An 18625-nucleotide genomic window follows, 5' to 3' on the forward strand; every position below is an offset into this window, starting at 1 on the left:
AAGACTATGCCATGACAACTGGAGATATGTCAGGCAAACAATATAAAAAGAGCAGAATTTATGACAGAGTAAGATAACCTAAAAATGTAACTCAGTCCTAGCAAGGAAAAACTATATTGCAAAATGACGGTAGTTTAATATTCAGAAATCTCACTTGTTGTTACTCCTCCTCTAGTGCAAAAATCTACCTACCAACAAATTTAATTCTACTATTTCTTTCTCACAATGCAGGAGAATTTAAAGGCAGATGAATATACATCTTTGCCCACGAGGTGAACAGAGTTGTAGGATTCTAAGGTTTTAGAAGTAGATTTGCTAGGACAGGGTTTTTTTTTTGTTTTTGGTTTTTTTTTGCAGTTAAGATACTGATAGGTATAAATCACACTGTTGTCTAAAAGACATGTACTCATTTCTGTTCCCCCCACAAGTGTGGTAAGTGGAAGGTGGTGGAGTCCTTTCCATTTCAAATTATTTTCCAAATCCCCTGCTTCCTTAAGTTACACGTCTAGATCCTCATAATGAATGTTTTACAATGGAAGTTATGAGATACGGGTAATTGTTCCTTAAAGCAAGTATAAATTACTATAGTAAAAGATGTTAAAATGAGAGGTTCCCGTGGTGGCTCACTGGTAAAAAAAACCCAATTAGTATCTATGAGCATGCAGGTTCGATCCCTGGCCTTGCTCAGTGGGTTAAAGGACTCGGCATTGACGTGAGCTGTGGTGTAGGTCGCAGACGAGGCTTGGATCCCCAGTTGCTGTGGCTGTGGTGTAGGCCGGAAGCTACTGCTCTGATTCAACCCCTAGCCTGGGGACGTCCAAACGCCACAGGCATGGCCCTAAAAAAAAAAGTTAAAATGCATTTGGTGCACTTTTATTTGCTCAATTATATTTATTCAGGTGATACAAAATTGATAACACTGAATGAAAGGAAAAAAATACTAACAGAACTCATTTAAAATTTTTTATTGCCTTTTCACCTATAAACCTTTCATAATAGATACTGATTTATTTTGAGACATGTAACTGAAGGTACTATAAAAAGGAAAAATACTACTATTAAGCATAGAAGGAAAAATTTAAATTTTAATACTTACAATCATCTAGATCTAGAAGTGAAACATCTTTGGTAAGAGGATTTCCATCTTGCTTTGGTTTTTTCCCTTTCTCCTGTAAAATAAGAAATATTTCCTTTTATTGTACATGTTATTTAAAAATCCATGAAGTAGTCTTTATCATTTCAAAACATTTTTTTCTTTTGCTTTGCCTTCCAAAAGAGGGAATAATTAAATTAAGCTTCCATGTTTATGCGAAATTTTTTTGAAGCAAAATTTTTACTTCAGTTGGCATACAGTATTTCTTCTCCACCATGCAAACCGCTATTTTAAATTATTTTTAATTTAGAGATTATAAAGGACCTTCAGGAGAAAATTTAAAAGTAAATATTTATTTTACAATCTGACAACTTTCTGCAAACATAAAAATCTAATACGGCGCTCTGTGGTAGAAAGTGTACAATACAAACATTCCCCCACATAATTTTATTTTTTGTTTTTTTCATCTTTTAAATCCTTTCTTCCTTTTTTTTTTTAAGGGCTGCACTTGCAGCTATGGAACTTCCCAGGCTAGGGATCAAATCGGAGCTGCAGCTGCTAGCCTCCACCACAGCCACAGCAACACTGGATCCGAGAGGCATCTGTGATCTACACCACAATTCATAGTAAGGCTGATCCTTAAGCCACTGGGTGAGGCTGGACGTGGAAACCACATCCTCATGGATACCAGTCAGGTTCTTAACCCATTCAGACACAATGCGAACTACCCACCAAATAATTTTTAAACAAGTTGATTTAAGAAAAAGAAATGCTTGGGTAAATACACTTAGCTCTGAAATTGTCAACAGACTTGTGATAGATTAGCCTTGTGGAGAGAGAGTTTGTGACAGGCATTGTATTAAGTACTTTACATTTCAACACTGGGTTGCATTAGACTTCTTTTGCCAAAGGTAGTCACTAAAACCTATAAATAACATTTTCAGGCTCTTGCTCTTTAGGGTTGAAAAGAATCCATTTACTTTCTTTCCTACTTTCCTTTGGTGAGAATAAATATTTCAAACACATGTGCATATAATTAGGATTTCTTCCACCTCAGATTTGCTTATCCAGGATACTATATTTTTGACCTACGGACTAGATCTCTAAACTGAGGTACTCACAGTTTGGTTAGATTCAGAAAAGATGTGTGATATGAAAAAATTTAAAAAAAGAATAAAAGAATAAATAAGGTTCAGTACTGAGTAGTAGTATAAACAATTAAAGACCAACAAGGATTAAGGGTGTTATAGATGTATATGGGTCATGGTTACTTCTTTATGATCAATCCTTTTTTTACGCCGAACCTTAATTTAAAGGCCAAAACTTATGTTTGTGCCAAAGTACTTCTGTTCATGCATTCATTCTGTATATATGTATGGAACTCTTAGCAGGTAGAGGACTCTAAGTAATGGAAGTAACACAGTCAGACAGATAACTTGTAATCTACCAAAGGAGTTTACAATTACAACTGATTGTTAATGTGAATTATTAAAATATTTTTGATTTCTCTAACTATAGAAAGGTACCACTAAAGCAAAAGATACATTAGCATCATTTAAAGTCCATATGGTGTTAGAGCTCTTACAACAGTACACATACATGGACAAGATAAATAATACGTCAGGTAACATTTTAAAATGATTTTAAGTCCTGCTTGTTTTTTCTCTTACGCCAATACTCAGAAAACGTATTTTTAAGGATTGTACATCAATACACACTAAAACACTAAGAATATCTGCATTGATTTTCTTCCTCAAAATAATTATTTCTGCCACTGAAAGCTCCAAATCATCTAGATGGGTTTTAATTTTTGTTTTTTTAAAAACTAAACAAATAACACATGCCCCTCTCTCCATACCTGAAATAAATAACAATTTCCAGGACTGGGGAAAAGAATAAAAGAAATGTTAGTTTTGAAGCTGAAATGTAAAAGCTGCAAGTAAAAAAAACACGTTCAGAATGAATATGCCATCTCAACTAGAGTATCATTCCTGTGAAGAAAGAACATATCTCAAAAGGAGCTTATCACCATGCGACTTATCAAAATGCTATGCTGAGCACAATGGGTGTAGCTTCCTATAAGCTACAATGGTGCATGACTGCCTTTATGGAACTGTAACCTCCCCACCTGAAAAATTAGAAACCTATCAAATCAAGACAAAGTTAAAGCAGGAGGCAAGTCTATATACCTTATTTTCTACTTCACAGCTAAGCGTGTGTAACAATATCTATTAAATACACATCAGGCACATACAACACAGGACAGAGCTGCATGTGAAACTGGCATAATCTCTTATGAGAAGCCTAAAACAAAAAGAAAAAAGGCTCTCAAAAAGACAGAATTTCATTGACTTTCTAAGTACAGCAAATAACCAGTGACTGAAATATAACATTAGCAATAGATAATGGTCATTTCTACTGAACTGAAAAAGCCTTGCATTCTGAATCAAGACAATAAAAAGCCTCGTGATGTGTTTGGCATTCCTCTCTTATATTATATTTCATTCTTCATTTAAAAAAATCCACACTAAGTTCAAAACATTTTCATACTTAAACTATCTACTATAAAAATAAAAATCTGAATTCTAAACAAAGAAGTTAAGAGCCCTATTCCATCAAACATTTCTCCATTTGCAATTCATCTTGGTAATAGAGACAGAACCTGGGTAAATGCATATAGGACTTGAGGCAGGAGATTTTTCTTGCTCAATGCATAATTCATGTGCTCCGCCTGCAAAGTGTGTAAAATGAGAATTTCACACCGCAGCATGAGCCATGGAGCTGCAGAGAAAAGGCAGATGAAATCATATTTTACTGTGTGAATTTTATTTCTTACCCTCCCAATATTTATACAAAACCATCATTGACAAACCAAACACATTGACAGATCACCCACTGTTTCCATTGTGTTAGTACTTGAGAAGAGATCAGGCAGAAAGATAGACAATTTGTTTTTGTATATTTTTTTTAAATAGAGGATTAGGTTTTTAACAGCTGAGTGACTATATTAGACTTTTATAAGGACAACAGTAACTGATCTTAAAATCTCACTACAAAAATACCTAGTTATCAATTCACCATCCTCAAATCTCCATTTTGTTTCTATGGTACTCGACTATATACCTCAACACACCAACATTTTCAGAATGAAATACAAAGTCACGGGGTTAACAAACTGATTTTTATTTAATATATTTCATTTCAAATAGTAAACAAAAGATCCTGGAAATACTTCTTAAGGTTCAAATAATAATAAAAAAATGTACTAATATATCTTACACAGATTTAAAAAATCTATTATGCATGTTCATCTTCATCCTGATTTTAAAAAAGCAATAGAAAAAAAGAACTGACACAACAAGCATCAAACATGCTTCCTAAGAGGAAACCATTATAAAGAGGTTTAAAATTTAAAACTATAAAACAGGATAAACAGTAGGTAAAGTTTGTCAAAGTCATACCATGCTTTGAAATTCAAGGCTTATTTCTAGCCTCACAGGGCAAGGTATTTGCATGAAATATTTTCAGTTAGAATTACCAACCAAAGACAATTTAATGACACTCTTGCCTTCCAGTTATCTAACAAATTTGATTTAAAAAAACATGAGGCTCACACTTCGGACTGTGCTTTAAAACAAAAGCACATGGCCAGTAAATTGAGACTTCTACGTAAGTTAAAAAGAAGTCTAAACTGTTAAACAAATCTTCTCTATTAGATTATCCCTATTTCAATAAGAAACCTTGCTTAAAAAGGCATTCACTTCGATTTAAAGATCTCAGTTGAAGTGAAATGATATTTCTGTTCTGGAGAACTTAAAATATGAACTAAACTGGGAAAGGCAGAAATTGAAAGAGGCAAGGCTTTGAATTCTCAGAGTAAAAACCAATATTCTACAATCTTCACAGAAGTTATGTAATTGCAACAATAATAAATACTAGGGAAAATGCAGCCTAAACTTGTTTCCTACTTCACAAATAGGGCAGAAAACGAATCAGAAAATAGTTCCTTTCACTCTTATCTACAATCTATTCACACCACATCCCATATTTATTTCATACCTAAGAATCTTTCATATGGTACACCTTTTATTGAGGTTATCTTGACATTTACTGACCTTTGGACACCAGTCACAAGGCCAGTGACCAGTCCAAAGACCAGGTGAGGAAGACTGAATTAGTTGCTTTGCATCTCTCAAAAAGGGATTAGTGAAGTGAGATTCCTATAACCTGTGATAACGATCACCAACAAAAGCATCTCAAACCTTGGTAGGTATCCATGGTAGTATTTTTCTCAAAGCTAGTATGCATATTAATCTTAATTTTGATTCAAATATGGGAATGCTATTAGTACAAGTATGTTAAATACATTCATTTTTCATTGATAAGGTTTTGTGTGTGTGTGTGTGTGTGTGTGTGTGTGTGTGCTATGCCTGCGGTATACAAAAGTTCCTAGGCCAGGGATCAAACCCATGCCACAGCTGTAACAAGAGCCATAGCAGTGACAATGCCGATCCTTAACTCACTGAAACATAGGGAAGTCCTCATTGATAAGATTATGCTTTATGACATTTATATAATTAAAATGCTCTTAATATAGAAAACATAAAATTATAATCATGACTTGAAATTTTTATTGTTTTAACTACAGATTAAATCTTCAGCAGTGGGTAAACACACACTAAAGATATAATCAGAACTGTTGTATCAGTTAAGGTGTGAATAGTGGGACTAATAAGGTGACAGTGGAAATAACTACAGTAAGTAGGCACACTTTAACTTACTGGCTGGTAATAAGAACATGGAATTCTAGGTTAGATAAAGAAAAAAATGTTTCCTAAACACTGTAAAGTATGTGAAAGCACTGAGAATACAGAACTATTAAAACTCATTTTGTTACAGTTATTACCCAGGAGAAAATAATTATTTCATAAAAAGAATTAGGCTCAAATTAAAATATTTATTAAATTTGGTTCAGAAAAGAACATCTATAAATAAAAATATGCTTGCCCCTCAAAGTAACTGCACCTGAAGAACAAGATAATTTTCTTTGGTCATTAATGATAATATGTGACTTCAAACCAGCATACCTCCCAATGAGTAACACAAACAAACATACATGACAACAGAATGTTTGACTAGTTTTGTGTCTTATGGATACGCTCGGGTATGGTGCTGATTGGCAAACACTTTAGGAACATAAACAGCTCAACAGTGCTTCTCACGACTGTCCCTACACCATTCATGGGAGTAATACCCTTAGTCAATAAAATTCTTCAATTCATGCAGTCATTCTCAAGTAGAAGCAGAGGGACTACCCTTGAAGGGTCACTTTCTTCTCAGCTTATATTTTCTGTAATAAGAAAAACGATGCAAAAGGAAGAAGAAAGGCACAGAAACAGAAAAGCACATAGCATTTTACAAGAACCACAAAGAGTCTATTGGGATGAGAACACAAAGGGAGTTAAGACTGGAAAAGTGGGTTTTGACATGCTAGACTGAGAAGTTTACTGAACTCAAATGACCATGGGGCACCATTAATAGGTAACGCTGACATTAATCTGGCAGCCCTATGGAAGGACTGGAGGTGGGGAAGTGTCTGAGGATGACCAAAGGCAAGGTAATGAAGAGCTGATCTACAATGGTGGTGGTAGGATAAGAAGAAACAGATATGAGAAATAATACACAGAGACTCTAAGACTCGGCAATTGTGTAAACATATAGGATGAGGGAGGAGTCAAAGCCAATTATGGGGCTACAAATCTGGGAGAATAAAAAGCATGTTGGTGTCAAATGGTAGCGCCTGTCTTCTGGCTACGTTAGGTTTGAGAAACCAGTAGCTCCTGAGAGATCTAAGAATTTGGTTTGAACTTGGAAAGAAAAGTTAGTGTTTCAGTTCCTGCTATGACATAGCAGGCTAAGGATTTGGCGTTGCTGCAGCTGCGGCCTGGATTTGATCCCTGGCCTGGGAACTTCCATATGCCATGGCCAGGAAAAAAAAAAAAGAGTTTTAGGGATTTAGTTAGAAGTATTATTTTAGAAGTAATTCACGGAGTTCCCATCGTGGCGCAGTGGTTAACGAGTCCAACTAGGAACCATGAGGTTGCGGGTTCGGTCCCTGCCGTTGCTCAGTGGGTTAACGATCTGGCGTTGCTGTGAGCTGTGGTGTAGGTTGCAGACGCAGTTCGGATCCTGCGTTGCTGTGGCTCTGGCGTAGGCCGGTGGCTACAACTCTGATTCGACCCCTAGCCTGGGAACCTCCATATGCCACGGGAGTGGCCCTAGGAAAGGCAAAAAAAAGACAAAAAAAAACAAAAAAAAAAAAAAAAAGAAAAGAAAAAGTAATTCACATAAATGTTTTAGCAGATGCTAAAAAGTTAATGAGTCTCATAATAGGAAAATGTACAGGAAAAAAGAACTAAAATAAATTAATTCATATCAATTAATATTTTTGAAAAGAATGTGTACTAAGACTAACTCTGGGCAATGTTCATCCTCAGGTGTCATAAGCGAGTAAAAAGTAAAGCAATCAAAAGATTATAGGGCCAGAGAAGTTAAAAAAAAAAAAGAATGTAGGGAGTTTTAAGTAGCAGGGGAATAGTCATATAAAAAGAGAAGGATAAACTAAGAGAAGATCACTGGGTTTGGAGAAAGATCATGGCCAACTTTTCAGAGAGCAGTATCTGTAGGAGGTGATAGGAGCAGAAACCAATTTAAAAGGGATTAATGCCGTGGGAGCGGCCCAAGAAATAGCAACAACAACAACAACAAAGACAAAAAGACCAAAAAAAAAAAAAAAAAAGAAAGAAAAAAGGGATTAAGAAATAACTGGGCTAAGAGATAAGTTCCTGGAGAATACCCAGTCTTCTGTTCTCTGCATTCCTCCCACCCTCCTTTTTTTAAAATTTTTTAAATTTTTTTTTATTTTTGGCCACCACTCGGGCATACCAAGCTCCCAGGCCAGGGATCAGATCTGATCTGCAGTTGCATCCCCAGCTGGATCCTTCAGCCCCTGCTGGCCAGGGATTAAACCTGAGTCCCAGGGCTCCTAAGACGCCACTGAACCTGTTGCGCCACAGCGGGAGCTCCTAGACGATTTTTCTAAACTCTCCCTCTGACACATCCTCTGTTTCTCTATTCTACTCCCTTCCCCTTCTCTCTTTAAATGCTAGGAAAGACTTGAGTGCTTTGGCTGGTGGAGGACGGATCAGTGAAAAATGAGATTGAAGGTGCAGAAGATGCAGATGATTACCAACGAAACATGGCCAAAGGAAAAAGGACTTATTCTCAACTAAGTGGATAAGGATGGTTTACTCAGAGCTATAGTCAAAGAACAGGAAACAGTGTGTATCAGAGAGCACAGAGGTAGGAGCAGCTCAGAGTGAATGGCTGCCTGGTCTTCTGCACAAAGTGGATGAGATCACAGGCTGCAGCTAAGGGGTCACACCTGAATGTTAATTCCTATCCTGAATGATACAAAAACAGTGAAAAATGCAAGAGACTTAAGAATTACAAAAGAAATTCAATTCTTTTTAGCACTGGTGTTCTACAACTCTAATACTCTTGGTCTCTCAGGGAATTAATATTCAAGTTAAAAAATGTTAATACTGCTGTTTGATATTTTATACAGTGCTTTATACTGATCTCTGATATTTGATATTTTAATAACAGCACATGAAAGAAGAAGAGTAGGTATTAGCATTTCTACTTTACAGATGAGGAAACTGAAGCATAAAGCTATCTTCCAACAAGAAGAACACTACACCTGATTCATAGGACCACCATAAAATGAACTGTTTTCAAAACCATATATTCAAGGTACCCCCAAGCCCCCATTTTCATGCTCAATATCCCCAAAATACAGTGTCCAAATGAAAGAAAAGAAAGAGCAAAAGTATAGATTTAGTTGGGCTCCAGATTTAAGGCATATGAATTTTCAGCACTAATATACTGTCATGCTAAATTAAGGTAAAGCAGCCACCATCTGCCTTCATTACTCATAATTTAAAGCAGAAGCCACAACACTTGGTGCAGAAGGACTTTTCAACAATTATAGAGTTGCCCATTATTAGAAAATTGGTACACTTGTAAATGCACGGTATACTTCAAATCCTCGAAGAAATAGAAAAAAATAGCTATAGTGGTTCCAAGGTGGAAAATATTCCAACTAATAAATTAAAACAAATACTCCTATCTGCCTGTTACAAACAGGAAAAGCATTATAACATACAGAAAATAAGCTATTAAGCAAAACACATCGACATAAAACTATCATCAATGTGAGTAAAACCTGACTTTCTCAAGAAGCTCACTGCAACACTTTGAAATTTTTTACTGATGTTCTACAATAAAATATTTTCAACCATTAAGATATTCAATCTTATCACTGAAAGTCACAAAGAAGAAACAAACTGAATCTCTGACCTGGGGCACCCCTGTGGCATTTTAACTGGCTCCTAATGCTCTGCTTCTAATACCACACAGGCACAAAAGTGTACAATTTTTCAATTTTTACAAAACTTCTTAAGAAAACTCACTTTAATTTCAACCACTTGACATTCTTTAATTTGTCTGCTGTTTAAAAAATAACTTGATCCCCTTGCTGTACAGTGGGAAAATAAAAAAAAAATAAATTAATTAAAAAAATAAAGTTGGATTGATTTGCAAAAAATAAAATAAAATAAAAAAACACTGATATTTTATTCCAGGTTGTACCTACTCTCAACTTCTAAAGCTCTTTTATTTTAAATAACATCTTAAGGTTTCTATAATTTAATGTAAGTAGGAAGCAAGAGGATGTCAAACTCGCTGTGTGATAAGTTTTTACAAGAAGCCAGATTAGTAAGCCAAAAATTGTCTTGGGATTTTACATGAATTTTTGAAAAATAAAAATCTTAGATTATATACTTACTGTATATAGACAAAAGTTTTAAATATAAATTCAGGTTAAAATAGGTTTTACTATATGTGGAGTTCCCATCGTGGTGCAGCAGAAACAAATCTGACTAGGAACCATGAGGTTGTGGGTTCAATCCCTGGCCTTGCTCAATGGGTTAAGTATCCGGCATTGCCGTGAGCTGTGGTGTAGGTCGCAGACGCGGCTCAGATCTGGCATTGCTGTGGCTGTGGTGTAGGCTGGCAGCTGTAGCTCCGACTGGACCCCTAGCCTGGGAACCTATATATGCCCCTGGAGTGGCCCTGAAAAGACAAAAGACAAGAAAATAAATAAATAAAATAAAATAGGTTTTACTATATGTAAGAATATTTGATATAAGGTAATCAAGATAATATTTAAATACGCTTACTCTTGTTAAAAAAATGTCTCTCCTCAATAAATCTCTGGATGGGGGAGGCAACTATTACATTGATGAATTCATTTTCATATTTGGCTACTCAGATGACTTATTCGTGTTACTAGAGTAAATGAAAAAAAATGGTGGCTTAAAAAGAAATTGAATTCAATAAAAGGCAATGTGTGACCATATTTTCAACATATGGAATAGCATATTTATGTAAGAAACTACTCCACTTGAGACCTAGCATCACCATGATCCATTTAGAAGAAGGGAATAACAAAGGTCAGAAAGATATGTGTTAGGTCTGAATTTTGAATTAAAAACTACATTTTTCCAATGCATGGTTTTATTTTTTCTGCTAAGTAAACACAAGTTTTAGTGTTACAAATATTATATAAAAAAGCATTATCATTCTATTACAAAAGGAGTTCTTGCGTTTGTTTTAAAAATACATAGCGAATGCATTTTTATTGACTATAAGAATGTACACCCTTTAACTAAACCTTTAAAAAAACTCTATTATCCAAAGTGCCTAATATTTTTTAAAAAGCATGTTAGTCTCAATTTCTTATGATGCATGTACATTTATATTCCTTTGCCTAATTTCTGTCACATCCTTTACATCCCCTTTGGTAAAAGCCTTTCTTGTCACATCCTGGCCTTGAACAAAAATGCTGTACTCATAACACAGAAGCCTCTAATTTTGGTTGGAAAGGGTGAGGTTAAAGAAAGTTTGTAATTTCTCTGCAGAGCTGTGCCAAGTGATAATCTAGAAAAAAAAAATCACAGGTGTAGATAAATAAAGACGATGTTTATTTCAGTTGTCAGTGATGATGTTAAAATCATGTTCTGGTTTCTCGATTTTCAACAAAACACAAATTTTCAGAAACATTTACTCTTAATTAGGAAAAGGCTATGACAATATTTATTTTCAGTTATACCGAATGTATAGTCTCTTACCTTAGTAACTTTTCTTGATTCAGATTCACTTTCAGATACTGATTCTGATTCAGAACCTGAAGAACTGCCTTCTATTGAACTAGATTCAGCATCGGAGGAATCTGAAGTTTTAGAGTTTTCATTTTCCTTATCCACATCTTCAGAATCTCTATGCAGAATAATATTTTAAAATGTTGAATTCTTACATAATCAAGTTTAAGCAGTTTGAAAAATCAAATGACAAGTGCTACCATTTGTCCATTTGCCTATGAGTCAAAATCCTTACTAGAGAAGTATATTTCACCAAGGACCATTTTTTAGTGCAAAAAAGACAATAAAAGTGGTTTTAAAATTCCAGAACATATTAATGAAATAATAAAAAAGGTAGTATTACCAATCAGCTATGATAAAAAAATTAAGAAAAAGAAAAAAAATTGAAAAATAATAAAGGTAGTATAACCTATAACCAAATACATTAGAACCTATTCAAAATCCATTATACCACACCACGCATACTTCAAACGCAAAAGGTCTTAAAGTAATACTAAATGATATCATAAATAGAGTAATAATTAAATGTTTGATTTACCAGGGGTACACATTAGGTGCAAAAATTAATTCAAAGATATTTAGGCTGATTTTAAAACACTGTCTCAAAATACTAGGTGTTCATTAATAAATTTAAATATACATCTATTTTGCTAAAGTAGACTTACATTTTATAGATTCTTTTCTGTCCAAGAAAATTATTTACATGTTTCCAAATGTGACCCTTAAACACATTAATGAGAAAATGTTAACCAGTTCAAAAAAGAATTCTTCTAATGTACTAAGTCTTACTAAAAATGTAAGATAATCAAATATAAACTTTTAAAATACCAAATAATCTAACCTAAGTGCTGTTGCTATTCATTCATTTGTTCACTCACTCCCTCATTTAACAAATATTTACTGACTGCCCAGCATGCATTGGCACCATGTTAGGTGCTAAGGATGACAATGGTTAGTAAGATAGAGAGGATCTCTGTGTACCTCTCTTAAAGAGTCTACAGTCCAATGGAGAAGACCAGCAGTGATAATAAAGTACAGTAAGTAATAAACAAACCTGAGCAAGATTGGGAATGCTTCTAGAGGAAGAGACACCTGCACTGAAAAGGAACAGTAAAGTAGGCAGAAAGGGAGTAGTTCTCCAAGGGGAAAAGATAAAATGTAAGGCAGCCAAAAGGTCTTTTCTCAGGGGAAGAGAGATACCTTGAAGTCTTTTATTTTCTCAAAATCGAAAGCCTAGTTTTCTTTACTATATGTGTATGTATGTGTTGTTTTAAGAAGCCGCTTTATGGAGTTCCCTTGTGGTACAGCGAGTTGAGGATCTGGCTCTGTCACCGCAGCAGCCTGGGTCACTGCTGTGGCTCAGGTTTGGTTCCTGCCCCAGGAACTTCTGTGTGCTACAGGCACAGCAAAAAAACAAAACAAAACACAGCACAGCACTTTTTTTTTTTTTTAAATCTATCTTGTGCCAGGCACTGTTAGGCACTTCCTAAGTCATTATCCAATTCAGATGATTCAACATATTCTTACTGGATGCATTATTATCCTATAATATTCAGGAAAGTTAAGTAACTTGCTCAAGAGCACACAGCCAGGAGAGGCAGAATTGGAATCTGGACTCAAGTCTGTCTTACTCTAAAGATCATATTTTCTCCACTACGCTATACTTTCTCCTTTAAAATGAAAATACTCTAGGGTATTAAATTCAAATTTAGTCATAATTATGATTACTAAAGGGTGGTTCTAAAAATATTTAAAGCTCCTTAGCTTTAAAAATTATCATACGGTTATACTGGCAAAGCATTAAAAAAAAATTCTAAGAGACAGGCAGAAAAACACAGCGGGGTCAGGGGGAGAGTGGTGAGGCAAGGGAAGAATCGATATTTCCTTGAATTGATTTTTGTGGAGGAAATATGATTGCTGTTTATTAAAAATGGAGTCATGGTAACATCTCAGAGCACATGTAATTATATTTGATGACTAAAAAGTACATTGTTGTTTTTTCCCCCTAGCAAAGAATGGCAATTTACTATCCTCCATGTAGTGGTTAAAACATGTGCTTGAAAATATAAGGTTTAGAATGTATCTGAGATCCCCTTCGGCATAAAAAACAATTCTTTAAAATCCAAACATGGGTAAAAAGAAAAGCCTCTTTCTGAAGAAAATGTAATGAAACTAATATAATTAATGATTATAAACTTCTAGCATAATATGCTCTTGCTGCGGGAACAGATATGTAGTGCACTGAACAAAATTTTCCCTTGCTAAGAAATAAGACACTTTTTAAAAACTACATAATCATAGACACTCTGATATTAAACCAGAAACACAGAACTTCTCTCGAGGAAAAAGTTTATTACAAACCAAGTAACTCCCCTGTTGCAACAAGTGAGTGAAATCTGAATATATTTAACGTCTAGCTTTTAAGATAAGATTTTAAAGGTAAAAGTGTTATTTTGTTATGCATCATTCAATCTTGATGGGTAATTACTGTTTACCTTACTGCTTAGAGTTTCAGATGTTAATCTAATGAAAAGAATTTACTGGTAACTAGCTTTTTAACTTTGCAATGATGAAAAGCCTGTATTAATTTAACCTACAGATTTCATTTGTTCTGAACAGGAAAAACAATATAAATCACTTTTAAAATCATTAAATCCTGACTTAAATTAATAAAGTCATAATTAGGGCATTATGCTGTGTTTGTTATGGAAGTGGCAGGGCGAGCTGCTTTAATTACTGTCTGTAATAAAAGGAGCAGAGAGCGTACTGCGCCCCAATCAGTGCTGTCAGCCACGACTGAGCTGGGCTGCAAGCTCATCAAGTGAGCGGGCACAGGCTCCCGGGGAAAGGGCCATCGTGTCTGCAGAGGCCACTCACTGACAGCAGCGAGGAAAACAGACTCAGACAATCCAAGGTATTAGCCCCAATTACTCAAAATTTTAATGACACTTTAATACTTGATAATGTTGTTGATAATGGGAGATCTTAAAAAGCGCTAACGCTTAAATATCTTATGACCGTCTTCCTTCACAGCCCCTGACTCTAATATTTGAATCATAATCTTTTTAATATAACATTATTTAGAAAAATCAATTGTCTTAGTTACATAATGGCAAAGTGTTGAAGGATTTAATTTTAGTCCTCAGCAAAATTGCTTCAAAAGGTAATTAAGTGTTTCATACCGACTGCTTGATCACTTAACTCAGCGTTCCAAGGTTACACCAATTTTCAAAATGTAACCCCAAGATGTGTTCAAGTTCAAAATGAAAACTGAGCATTTCAAGTAGGAAAATAATGTGAATTAGTATTTTAAATTAATATTACGAGAGTTAAAATCTATTTGGGAAAAAATACACACTGTTTTCTCACTCAGTGTTAGCCTGGGGGAAAATACCACAGAATATTTTGGAAGGAAATCCTGAACAGAATGAATCACCTTTTTCCTTTGGTTCTGGAGCTCTTCTGGCCTGCTCTTTTGTTTTCTGCTTCTGACTCACTTCCACTCTCACTCTGGTGCTCACTGGAGTCCTCACTGCTGTCCTCACTGCTGTCTCCTTCCTCGTCTTGTTCTCCACTTTCACTTCCAGATTCACTCTCTGAAAAAAAAATCACCAGACACTCTATGATTTATAGCCATTTAATTATACATAAGGACACAACTAAGTGTCAGCATTCATCACAAATGAAACTGGATGCTGAATTTTAGTTGAGGGAACCCCACTTGTTAACATTTTCCGTTTCCGCCCTCGGGCACCCCGCAGCAGGCTGAGCACCGAGGGAGGCACTAGACACAGATGGCACTCTGAGACCAAGTAGAGACAGAGAGGCAAAGAAAAGATGAGCCATGTAAACCAAATCTGAGAGTATCTTGCTTTTCAAACCCTTAGCTATGGCAAAAACTTTTTTTTTTTTTTTTTTAAGGCATGATTGTAAGGATGATAGAAGGATAAAGAAATAATATTCAACTCCCCTCCTTATAATGGGAAATTTTATTGAGAGAAACAGAAGGAACTGATGAATCTCCTCAGGAACAAATTTTGAGAGGGAAATGAACCATTCAAATCATCTTCAAAAACTTCTAAATTCAAAGGCAAGAAAGGAAAATCACTAATTAAAAAGCTACAACTTATTTTAGCTAGTATAAGGAGTTTTCGAGGTCCAAGAAATGATAAAGTTACATTAAGGAGCTATAGAGTTAAATGTTTTATGTATGAATTATGGTATCCTAGGGCTCTTTACAGAAGAGATACAGATAGACATTTATGTATATTTTAAACATGAAGCATAGTTTTTTACTAGTTGAAATGATTACAGGCGCAGAATCACATCCTAGATAGGACAAATTCTTATCCCTCCCCATGAACTATCTGATGAAGTGTCCTCAGGCAGGAATATAACCTCCAGTTAAAATACTGTTCTAATACATTGGAAATAATATCTTCTTTATGAGGACTAACTACGAGTGTCTATATTCTTTTGGAATAGCTTACAGTGGTGAAAAGTATGAGTTCTCAGGTTGGAATGTCCAAGTTGAGATTCTGACCCTGCCACGTCCCAAGTGGTAAGACTGAACAAGAACCTCTATACAGGTTCATGTAGAAGAGTATAAAATGGATAAGAAACAGATTGCTCAAGGTATAAAATAAACTTTGCATCTTATAAAATAAAGTTAATTTTAAAGGTCTCACTAAAGGCTTCTCAAATATAAAATTACTTTTTTTTTTTGGCTTTCTAGGGCTGTACCCTCGGCATATGGAGGTTCTCAGGCTATGGGTCTAATCTGAGCTACAGCTGCTGGCCTACGCCACAACCACAGCAACGCTAGATCCTTAACCCATTGAGCAAGGCCAAGGATTGAATCTACAACCTCATGGTTCCTAGTCGATTTGTTTCCGCTGCGCCACAACTCCAAAATTATGGTTTCTCAATATGTTAATGAATATCAGAGGGAGTGGGTTAGAATTCAGAAAGCATGAGTTCCTATTTCAACTCTTTTATTAGTTCTATGTCCAAGAGGTAAGATCAAAGGAAAAGGGGGTTAGAAATTATTTGAAAATGAAACAATGATATGTAAATGAAATGAATTAAAATAGTACAAGTTTTATTTAAACCTGCTTGTTGAATACTCTGTTCTAGGCCTAACTGTTTTACAGGAGGCACAGTATATAAACTACAGTGAACAATATTTCTCAATGAATTATAAACCCCACCACTGTCACTGCTGCTCTCTGAAGAATCCTCTTCTTCTTCAGATTCAGAGTAAAATTTCTTATCAGGTTTCTCTTTCTTTGCTTTTCCTGCTGGGGTCCATTCTTTTGCCTGATCAAAAAAAAAAAAAAAAAAAAAAAAGTAAAAATGTAAATATCAATGAATTCTCATTAAGGAATTCAGTCTTTAGGAAAACTTAAATCATTCAGAATACTCTCAACCTAGAAGAAAGTATAAGGCCTCAAAAGAGAAGGCAACTGTGAAAAGTCCTGGCACTGAGGCTGATTTATCCCTAAATACAGGAACACAGCCTATTATGTCAGATGAACAACCTTATTTTACATACGATTTTAAACACTTTTGTGGTTGTTGGTCTACAGAAGACAAACTAACATTAAGATAATTTAGAAGAGACGGGGGCCATCAGAGGAGACACAGTAAGAGCAGTAAGAAATGAAAGTTCACAGCTTGATACCAAGGTAAAAGAAAAAAAAAAAAAAAAAAAAAAAAAAGAAAGAAAACATTTAGTATAGGCAATAAATAGCCCTTACTATCTCAACAGCCTAAACTCTAGGATAATCCTTGACTTCTCTCTTTCTCTCATATCTTAAATACCTAATCCATCAAGAAGGCCTTTAGCCTCCTTGGTCAGAGCCATCGCTCACTCCTGGACCAGAGGAGTCTCCACCTGCCTATCTTTGGTCTATTACCATTCCCCATCCCCCACTCCAAGTTAGCTCAACACAGAGGCTAGAATGATTTCATTAAAACCTAATTCCAATCAAGCCCCTCTTTGTTAGAAACACTGCAAAGACTCCTTTTTCACTCAGAAAAAAATGAAGTCCTTAAGATAGTTCGTTTGGGCCTACCCGATGCCCTAACCGACTGGGGCCTCCCCCGGTGCCTCTGGGTTCTCCTGGCTGCTGCTCCCCTGCCTGTTCACTTCACTCCAGCCACTCCCTACAGTTTGCTTGAACCCCTCAGTCATGCTCCCGTCTCAAGGCCTCTCCCCCAAGCTGTTCCAGCTTTCAACATGTCCCCTGGATGACAGAATGGCTCAGTCTCTCACTTCCTTCAAGTCTCTGTACAAATGTCATCTCAGGGAGAACCACTCTACTGAAAACTCCAACATTCCATGCCTGGCACTACTGACCTTACTTTTTGCTCTAATTTCACACCCCCCTCTTTGGTCACAGTACTTACTACTTTCTAATGTACTATATAATTTATGTACTTATTTTTATTGTCAATCTATCCCTGCTAGCATGTCAGCTTCTGGAAAGCAGAGATGCTTCAAGATTTTGTACAGTGATAGATCTTGAATGTGTCTGGCACAATAATTATTAGTTGAGTGGTAGCCTCTTAAAAACTTTAATATAGCATATTAAAGTAAAATAAAATAAATTATTTTCATAAGCATGACCTTGATTCATTAAGAAAAAAAGTAAAACCATGCATCATACACCCTCTCTTTTTGTGTTTTTTGTTTGTTTGTTTTTGGCTGCTGCACCCATGGCATGTGGAAGTTCTGGGGCCAAGGAACATGCAACAGCAGCAACCTGAGCCATAGCAGTGACAATGCCAGATGCTTAACCTGCTGAGCCACCAGGGAACCCTCTTTTAAAGGGCAAGGAAATGCATATTTTTTAAAAGGTCAAGAAGGTTAAAACTATTTATCACACTTTTGAGTTTCCACTATGTGTCAGGCTGCAAGAGTAACATTTTGTTGTAAAGAAGCTTACAGCAGGACAGAGGTTCTTATTTAAGAAGGGTTCTCAGCACAGACACATATCAGAATCACCTAAGAATATTTTTTAAATTATAAATACCAACAATGAAAATACTACTAAGAAAAATAATGCCTTGGATTCACTTCCTAAGATTCTGATTTAATTGGTCTGCTGCAGGGCTGATACAGGTTTGTTTTGTTTAAAGATCTCTATATAATTATAATGTACAGCTTGGTTTGAAAACCACTGATTTAGAGGGCTTATGGGCCTAAAATACGTTGCTTAAAAAGATAAGCTTCAGTAACCTGGAA

General features: G+C 35.5%; 1 protein-coding gene across 2 annotated transcripts in view; it reads right to left on the reverse strand.

Annotated features, from left to right (window-relative positions):
• The window catches only part of AP3B1 (adaptor related protein complex 3 beta 1 subunit), a 266801-nt gene that overhangs the window by 77783 nt on the left and 170393 nt on the right, over positions 1-18625 (reverse strand). For both annotated transcript variants that reach the window (XM_021076471.1, NM_001098585.1), the window contains 4 exon segments: positions 16587-16695; positions 14813-14972; positions 11347-11494; positions 1097-1169 (listed from right to left, as the gene is read on the reverse strand). In XM_021076471.1, the coding sequence (XP_020932130.1) occupies positions 1097-1169; positions 11347-11494; positions 14813-14972; positions 16587-16695 (490 nt within the window).

The sequence above is a fragment of the Sus scrofa genome, chromosome 2, assembly GCF_000003025.6.
Source record: "Sus scrofa isolate TJ Tabasco breed Duroc chromosome 2, Sscrofa11.1, whole genome shotgun sequence".
NCBI lineage: Eukaryota > Metazoa > Chordata > Mammalia > Artiodactyla > Suidae > Sus > Sus scrofa.